General features: G+C 48.1%; 1 protein-coding gene across 1 annotated transcript; it reads left to right on the top strand.

Annotated features, from left to right (window-relative positions):
* Nucleotides 1-4,477: 4,477 nt before the first annotated feature.
* On the top strand, nt 4,478-6,048 carry LOC123044591 (uncharacterized). Its single transcript, XM_044467378.1, has 2 exons — nt 4,478-5,388; nt 5,500-6,048. The coding sequence occupies exons 1-2, from the start codon at nt 5,026-5,028 to the stop codon at nt 5,782-5,784; spliced, it is 648 nt and encodes a 215-aa protein (XP_044323313.1). The 5' UTR covers nt 4,478-5,025; the 3' UTR covers nt 5,785-6,048.
* The last annotated feature ends 3,508 nt before the right edge of the window (nt 6,049-9,556 follow it).

Here is a 9,556-nt window from a genome sequence, read left to right as displayed (position 1 = left end):
GTTAGTTCAGGGTTAGTCATGAGCTAGAAACTAACTCTAACCTCTAAGCTAAGTTGAGTATCCGAACAGGGCTGTGTTGTTGTTGTTGTTGCTGCTGCTGCTCTTCTACGTGTATCTAAACATCATCAGAACATTAAGGTAACACTCTTCCTTGTTGCTACGTAGCATAGGATTGCATATGTAGACATTAAGTACAGTGCATGTTGCTATGTAGCCTCAGATATATTACATATGGCCCTAGTTAACCTAATGATAAATGGGTTGCAGATATATTAAGTTAAAAGTCCAATTCACCGATTAGTCCCTTATCAGCCCCTGGCCTATATGGTACTAGCTACCGATATCCTGAACAGTGGGCATATATAAGCCATGGGATGAAACTAACCTCAATGGAAAACAGCAGTCGTTCCAAAAAATTGTCCTGTGTAGGTACATCGAGAAGCATGTTGAGGACAACAGGCTAAACATCAACCAAAATTATCCATGGCAGACAAAATAATCTCCAAAAATAGCTTTAGTGTGTAGGTTTAAGCACACTAGTAAAGCAAAACAAGTGAAAAGGTGTGTTAACTGCAATAGGCCTAACATTTAACAACAAGCAAACATAGTCATTCAAACTGGTATTGTGACGGTCTAAGTACATTGGTTATTGTTAAATAAAAATGGAAAGGCATGTTTAACTACAGGATGCAGTAACCAAATGTAGTCATTCATGCCCTGTTTATTTTAGCTTCGCTTGGATTTTAATCACCTATGGATTCGCTTCAGTGGCGAAGCTATTTCTGCGAATCAGCTTCACTACCGAAGTACAATTTGAGGTGCTTTAGGAAATTGCACTAAAAATGAGCCAAATCCAGATTCAGCTTCACTCAAAGCTGATTCCAAATAGCTGTTTGTTTCGGATTCTAGATTTAGCTTCACTGGAAAAGCTAAATCTGGTCCCAGAATCCGAAACAAACAGGGCCATAGTGGTATTGTTGAAACTGGTACTGATGAAATTGAACTGCACAACTCATACTTGCACATATAGAACATCATGTTGTGAACAACTGGAATAAACAAGGCACACTACGAACAACCAAAGATAGCATTTGAAACTGGACATATGCTAACTACAAACAACAGAACAATCACAAAACTTTAAAAGAGGCATATGCTAGCTATAATAGCCTTAACAGCAAGCAAATATATGCATTCCTATCAGTATGTTTAAAACTGGATTGATGAAATGTACTGCATAGTAAATAGTTGCACATACAGAGCATCGCATTGGGAACAATTGAAATAAACAAGGCATACTGCAAACAACCAGATATAGCAATTAAAACTGGACATGTTCTTACTACACTACAAAAGGGACTCGACAAAACAAATCATGGGTTTCCCCGTGTGAAGAGGCACAACAAAACAAATCATGGGTTTCCTCACTTGTCACATATGGGCTCATTCCCGTGGGAAGGACACGGACCGTGGATGCGCTCCATGTTGTCGCAGATGGGCTGCTTCCCGTTGGAAGAGCACGACTATAAGCCGCCCTCCCTGATGTCGAAGACGGGCTCATTCCCCTTGGAAGAGTCGGAGAGGGTGCCCTCCTCGTGGTCGTCGTCGATGAGGTCTGACTTGGAAGCTGTGGATCCCAAGCCAGCGTCGCAGAACGTGTCCTTCAAAAATAACAAAAGGGGCTCGATGGCGATGTAGGATGGCAAGTTGTTGACAACGAGCCAGAGGAGATCAGCGGTGGGGCCATGGATGAGATCGACGGTGGTTGAACCCGAGGGGTTGGGGTGGGCCACTTAACTTGTGACATAGCCCGCCTCAGCCTGTCGCTGTCGATGACCTCGACGTCATAGCCAGCGGCCGAGACATGCCCGCATACTCTAGCCCGCTGCTTGAGTGCCTGCCGCCAGTAATGGTCGTCAGCTTCCTCGGTGATGTTGGGCGAAGAGACCGCGGTACACCTCTTTTGTGTCAGTCGCTCCTCGAGTTCCACGAGAAGCGTAGCCGGGCTTAAGCTGCGATGCTCTGGAGTGGGGGATGGGGATCTGTGGGAAAAGGGCGTTTGGCAGGCGTCAACTAAGAAACTCACGGCGGCCTTGGTATGGAGATCGGTGGGTAAGCTGCACGGGCAAACCGGCAGTTGTTGATAATGGAGGTCTTGCGGCGGCGGCGGAGGGAGGGACCTTGCTAGGGTTTCGAGCGAGGGAGGGTGTGTGTGCGCGCGCGCGCGCGCCCGAGGAGGTTTTGGTGTGTGTGTGTGTGGAGGGTGAGCCGGGGGTGTGTTTGAGGAAATGACACGGGTACTGAAAATTTTACTACGCGGGAGTGAAATGCCGGGGCGACTGAAAATTTTGATGGTGGTGCATCGCACACGGTCCGGAGATAACAACCGTGTGTTATGAAACAAAAAAACTCGATGTGGGCAGATATTTTCTAGGGGCAGGCGGGATTGGGAACAAGAAACATCGCACACGGTCTGGAGATAACAATCGTGTGTTATGAAACAGAAAAAACCCTCGAGGCGGGCAGATATTTTCCAGGGGCAGGCGGGATTGGGAACAAGAAACATCGCACACGGTCCGGAGATAACAACCGTGTGTTATGAAACAGAAAAACCCACCTCTAGGCGGGGAGATATTTTCTAGGCATGCAGGTGGGATTGGGAAGAAGAAACATCACACACGGTCCGGAGATAACAACCGTGTGTTATGAAACAGAAAAACCCTCGAGGCAGGCATATATTTTTGAGAGGGGGAGCCTCGTGGAGCGCAATGTACTCCGTGGATGTGTGCGTGACAGGGGCACCGGCGTGGCACACGGTTAGTTTGAGTGAACCGTGTCTGTTGCGCCATCAAAGTTGTCTAATGTTCATAAATTTGGCGAAAAATGACGTGGGAGAGGGTCAGAACACGAACGCACTTGCATGTGGACCAAATTTATATATATGAAAAGGGTGGTTTGATTTTCAAATATCAAATGCAACTTCGATGTCGCACCTATCTCGCAAAGCGCACGGTATTTCTCCCCCCTCGTGTCGGCACGAAGGGAATCCTTATCTATGAATGCATGCCCCCCCAACCGAGGCTCACCTAGCAAAGCGCAAAGTAGCTAGCAGCCCCCCTCCCTCGTCTCGGCACGAAGGGAATCCTAAGCTATGAATGGATGCCCCCCCCCCAACCGTGGTTCACCTAGCAAACTACAAAGTGGCTAGCAGCCCCCCCTCATGTCGGCACGAAGGGAATCCTAAGCTATGAATGCATGCCCCCCCAACCGAGGCTCACTTAGCAAAGTGCGAAGAAGCTAGCAGCCCCACTCCCTCGTGTCGGCACGAAGGGGATCCTAATCTATGAAAGGATGCCCCCCAACCGTGATTCACCTAGCAAAGTGCGAAGTAGCTAGCAGCCCCCCTCGTGTCAGCATGAAGGGAATCCTAAGCTATGAATGCGCCTCCCAACCAAGGTTCACCTAGTGAAGTGCAAAGTAGCAGCCCCCACCCCCCCACCCACACACACACTTTTAGTCGGTGGGACAGAGAGGCATCTCACCAAGATTGATCGTAAAACGGACAAAGAATAATCCACCTTGGTCATACGACCTCTCTCTTGTTGTTGGTCAAAGTGATGGTCGTCCATGCGACCCTAGATAGGCTAGCTCGCTAATAATCACGCAAGTTGCTAGTCCCCGAAGACAACCACTGCATGCGTGTGGCCTAGACATATGTCCTGTGTGTGGCCCAAACATATGTATGGATCAGGTGTGTTTTTTATTACACAATGGAACAACTTTGATGTGGCACCGTGATTTAGAACTAGAGATCCCCATACTGAGTGAGGGTTAGGTTGATGATGCATATGTATGTTACACCACACTTCAAGCCGACGACGGTGATTCATACATGCATGCATGCATGCATAGTATATGCGCTCAAACTTTAATTAGGTCTGAATCTCACCATGACCTATACTACTATAACACGAACCAAATGAAGAATCCGCCATGGTAACCTATCTTGTTGTCGGTCAAGGTGATCATGCATGTCCACATGGGCCCACGAATATCTAGACTTGTTGCCGATAACCATGCGAGGGAGTGTACCGTTCGAACACAGCCACTACATGCATATGTATGGAGGTGATGCGTGCATGCATGTTTGAATACCATTTCAAATTGATGTGGTGCGTGCGTCGAAAATAGTACACTCTCCCCACACAGAGCGAGATTGGTTCATGACGTGTCATTGTACTAGCCACTTCGACTCGATGGGAGGGATTCATGCGTACACATGCATGCGTGTGTGCTCATATATATATATATATATATATATATATATATATATATATATATAGTGGGTCTATTATGATAACACCCTTAAAAGTCTTATTCTACACACCAAATCGCTTATTCTGCTAACACTTCGGCACCGTAACCAAACCCGAACTGAACCGCACAGGCAATAAAAAAGAAACACCCCACCTCACTACGCTCCCCTGGTCAACTGGGCTCCCCCCACCTCCCGACCCATCCCACACGCACCGGCGCCCGACGCGGCCACCAACCAACCCACGCCGCCCGCCGCCGGCCACCACCCCGCGCCACCCTCCCCGGCCACCAACCACCCGCGCCGCCCACCCTGGCCACCACCTTCAGGATCTGGCCGGTGACCCCGACCACCGCGGCGCTCCACCCTCCCACCTCCTTCCGGGATCTGGCCGGCGACCACGGGACGGCCTCCCGACCACCGCGACACCACACCGTGCCACCACCTCCCCCTCCAACCATCGCTCACTCCCCAGCTCTCCCCGCCGACGCCACACAGCTCCCTGCCGGCCGCCCCCATGCTCTGCCCCGCCCACCCTCCCCTGCGCCGGATCCAACGCGGCCACGACCCCTCCCCACGCTCCTCTCGGTGGACAGCGGCGGAGGGCGGCGGCTCCTGGACAGCAACGACGACGGCGACCTCCACCAGTCCCCGGCTCCAACTTCCCCGTCCCTGTTGCTTCATCGCGACGGGCGCGCTGCACGCCTCTGATGTGGCCTCCTCCTGATGCGCCCTCTCCTGCCTCCCGGCGCCTCCCGGCCAGATCCATCCTCGTCCTGGCCGGATCCGCCTTGCCCCTCGGTGGACACGGCAGGCCACACGCATTCTTCCCCCTTCCTTCATCTCAACCCGGCGCCACCATCAGAGAACCGGCTCCTCTTCCTACCTTACGCTCGGCCGTAAGGAGGGCAGCAGCAGCCAGGATCGAGCTCCTCCTCCCTCGACGCGGGGCCGCGTCCTGGCGAGCGCCCTTTCCTGCGACTTGTCTGGACGACGGTGCACGCGCAAGGCCACCTCCCTGGTACTCCTCATTGTCCTCTCAGGCAGCGGTGCCATGGCGGAGCCCTACAGCGGTCGGCTCCAGTAATTTTGCCTTCTTCTGCCCCTCCTCCCCTGCTCCTCGTCCGTCCCTCCCCTCTTCGTTGTTCCTTCAACTAATTCATGGCGCTTCCTCTGTTTTGCAGCTCCGGCAGCGCTCCCGCCTTGACGGTGAGGGTGGTGGCCGCTGCAGTGCAGCTCAAACGCCCTGTGGTTTGCAGCCCGGAATTCCTTCTATGCTTTTAAATTTTGTTTTTATGCAGCTCGGAGGCAAGATGTTGCAGTGCGGTTCGCGGGATAACGACACAATTATTGTATCTGTTGTGGATGACACACCCACTTGCGGTTCGCTTGGCGTGACAGCGCAGTTCTTTGCTCTGCGTGTGGTTTTCGCCGTTCCGCAGTGTATTTTCAGTGGTTATGCAGTGTAGCGGGCGCACGCATGTAGTCCAATCGGATCCAAAATAAAGCGACAGAGCTGGAACTACCCAACAATGGAGTAGTCCAGTAGCGTGCGGAGGGTAAAGGCACAGGGGCGCGCAAGCACAATCCCTTGCCACACGGCGCAGGCTAATTTCAATTTCAGTGGTGTTTATTGTGTGCTGCGGTGTCTGTATGCGTGCAGTGCACTGCTGTGGTTCCCTTTGTAAAAATAATAACAAAAACATAGCAAAAGAAGTTTGTTTCATTTTAGATGTAGTTCATGTGGTTCACTACCTTTCACCATGTGGTCCACATAAGTCTACAAAAAGGAGTAAGAAAAAAACACAAAAAAGTCATGTGATTCAATTTGGCCATTTGAAAGTGCACTCAGTAAGAAAGAGAAGACACCATTTGCAGTGCATTTTTTTTGCTAATTTTACAAGGACGAGAAATTGTAACCGAATTCAATATCATGCAACTCTTGACCCTATGAGTAATGAGGTCCACTTTGAAGTGTGTTGACGTTCGCTTGTGCTCTATGTGAAGTGCAAAAATTTTATGGAAGCAAAAAACAGAGTAATGAGGTTCACTTTGAAGTGTGTTGAGGTTCGCTTGTGCTCTATGTGAAGTGCAAAAATGTTAGGGAAGCAAAAACAGTAATGTGGTTCACTTTAGATAGTGTTGTGGTTCACTTGCGCTCAATGTGAAGTGCAAAAAAAGGTTAAAAAGAAATGAAAAAATTAATGCGGCTCACTTAAACTTATGTCGAGGTTCACTTTTTCTTCAATGTGAACTGCACTCGCCTCATATCACAAAAAACAGTAATAGAAAAACTCATGCAATACTTTGTCGGACATTGCAGTGCGGTTTTCTGTCTGATGCAGTGCGGTTTTCTGTCAGATGAAGTTCACCTGCCGATTTGGGTGTCGCGAAAAACAGTATCCGCATTTCGGTAAATTCAAAACTGCTCTTAAACCGCAAGGAATTAGATAGATTGTTCTACATGAAAAAGTTGCGTCTCGTCGATATCTTTCCAACGGCATATGATTTGAATTATTCCGACCAGCCGTTCGTAAAAATTTCGCGAAAAAACAGCTGCTGCCTCTCGAAGTCAGCCGCGCGATTTTCAAAATTAACTAAAAATTGTAAGGAATCTCAAAACCATTTCAACATATGAAAGTTGCGCCTTGTCCGTAGCTTTCCAACGGCGTATCATATGTCTCGTTTCGACAAACGGTTAGAAAACTGGAGCAAAAACAGTACCGAAAATTTCAAAAAATTTGAAAACAGAGTTCCGCGATTTAGTAAATTTGAAACTGCTCTTAAACCATAATGAATTAGAGAAAGATTTATATATGAAAAAGATGCGCCTCGACGATATCTATCCAACGGCGTATCATTTGCTTCGTTCCGACAAGCGGTTTAGAAAAAACCGCGAAAAAACGCTCGCTGCCACTCGTCATCCCCGCACTATTTTCAAAACTGCTCTTAAACCGTGTGGAATCTCGAAAAGTGTTCAACATGTCAAAGTTGCGCCTAATCCATAGCTTTTCAATGATATATTACACGCCTCATTCCATTAAACAGTTAAAAAATTAGAGCGAAAACAGTACCGAAAAAATAACGCGTGCAGTTTTTTCCGACGAGAAGTTCACTAGTCTCTATTGCAGTGCTCGTCGTCAAAATGATGCAGTGCGCTTCTGTTGAGCGTGCAGTGCCGAAGTGGTGTGCAGAATAGTTATTCTGCTAATATTAGCAGAATAGACCGTCTGTATACAAGCAAAAATTTAACCCCCTCCTAAGTCAAATTAACCACTCTCGTTGTCAGGCAAAAAGTAGTGATGGACCAACCGGGCCCACAAATGGAAAGCATCGATATCACTGATGACCGCTTAAGTAGGTGCGAGAGGACAACCACCATCGCTTTGCATGTGGGCCAAACATATATATGTTGAATACCCAAAATGCACAACTTTGATGTGCCACATGCCTCAAAAACCATAAACCATGCACCCACACAGAGCGAGGTTCATGAAGCGTACTACATATGATGGTCCCCTTCCCCCTCTTCAACGCATACTATATGCTTCTACTGTAATACAACCCAAAAATAATCCTCATCAATGGTGAAATAAATTAACCTCTCCCTATGTAGGTCAAAGTGATGCACATGTATCGATGATGGCCTTGTGGGCCCACAGATGGAAGCATCACACGTGCGTGTCCTAGCTAGGATAACCACCGCTTCCATGCATGTGGCGCAAAGAGGTGTTGTGTGATGTTTGAATAGCCATTTTCACAATTTTGATGAGGCACGTGCCTCGGAAACCAAAAAGTCCCGACACCGAGTGAGGTGTACTTGTTCACGGACGCGTATGTATAGTGTATATATATATATAGTCAAATTGATGACGACCTCGCGGGCCCACAGAAAGCGTCATACGCGAGTATCGAGTGTCGTGTAGGACAACCATCGACTGCATGTGGCCAAAACATGTATGTATGAAAGGATTGTGTAATATTTTAAAATACGAATTCACGACTCTGATGTGGCACCGGCCTGCCTAACAAAATAGCCAAACCACATAGTGGCTCACAACTCGTTGTACTGCAAGCCAATCGTCATCCCCAGACCCACACACCCACACACACACACCACGAATCCACCGCAACTACGATGCATGTTGAATTAATTATCCCACGGTGAACATATATATGTTACCAAAGGAAGGACGTTTTAATTTCGAAAAAAATCAGGGATCATTAAGACGTTTTAGTACATTAATTGATTGATTTTCTACGAGTATAATGTGCAAAAATCAAATTCGAGCTACATGCACACGTGACAGTGCACCTAAATGGATTGCAAAAACACATGTGTCTCATTGGGTGCATGTTTACTCCAACAACAACAACAACAACAAAGCCTTTAGTCCCAAGCAAGTTGGTGTAGGCTAGAGATGAAACCCATAAGATCTCGCAACCAACTCATGGCTCTGGCACATGGATAGCAAGCTTCCATGCACCCCTGTCCATAGCTAGCTCTTCGGTGATACCCCAATCCTTCAGGTCTCTCTTAACGGACTCCTCCCATGTCAAATTCGGTCTACCCCGCCCTCTCTTGACATTCTCCGCACGCTTTAGCCATCCACTATGCACTGGAGCTCCTCCCATCCACTATGCATGTTTACTCCCCGTGCAACAAATTTCAAACAATGAGAATCTTGATTAGTTTACTCCCCAATCTAAAACTTATTTGAAGTTCATGAAACTTATCGTGTTGTCATATGGAAACCATTACGAAGTTGCATTGTACCTTTTTTTGGTCAAATTTGAGATCAGTTTTGATGTAATCTTTATCTAATTACAAATGAAAGATTACTAATAATTGGGGAACCAATATCCCAAACGGACTATTTACTCGAACCGTGAGCGTTAGACCAACAATGGATACATGCCATGCTTTGGTTAAGCAAAAAATAAAGCGGCATCATTAATCATTCAAATAGAAAAACAATATACGTGCCGCCACGCGACCCGTGTACCGTGCGAGCAGGCGTGAGTTGACGGGACGCATGCGAGCAGTCCACCGCACAGGCAGACCGGGAGGCGTGCGTCCAGGTGTGTGAATTGATGGAGGCGTGCTTGCAACGCAGTTTCATCGGGAGGCGTGCGAGTAGCTGTGTGAAATGATGGTACGCATGCCAGCAGTCCGGTGTGCAGGCTCATCGGGAGGCGAGCCAGCGGTTTGACTGCCTCCCGCCTCTCTCCCACGACTCC

Source organism: Triticum aestivum, chromosome 2B (assembly GCF_018294505.1).
Source record: "Triticum aestivum cultivar Chinese Spring chromosome 2B, IWGSC CS RefSeq v2.1, whole genome shotgun sequence".
Taxonomy (NCBI): domain Eukaryota; kingdom Viridiplantae; phylum Streptophyta; class Magnoliopsida; order Poales; family Poaceae; genus Triticum; species Triticum aestivum.
This window is presented reverse-complemented; position numbering and strand designations above follow the sequence as displayed.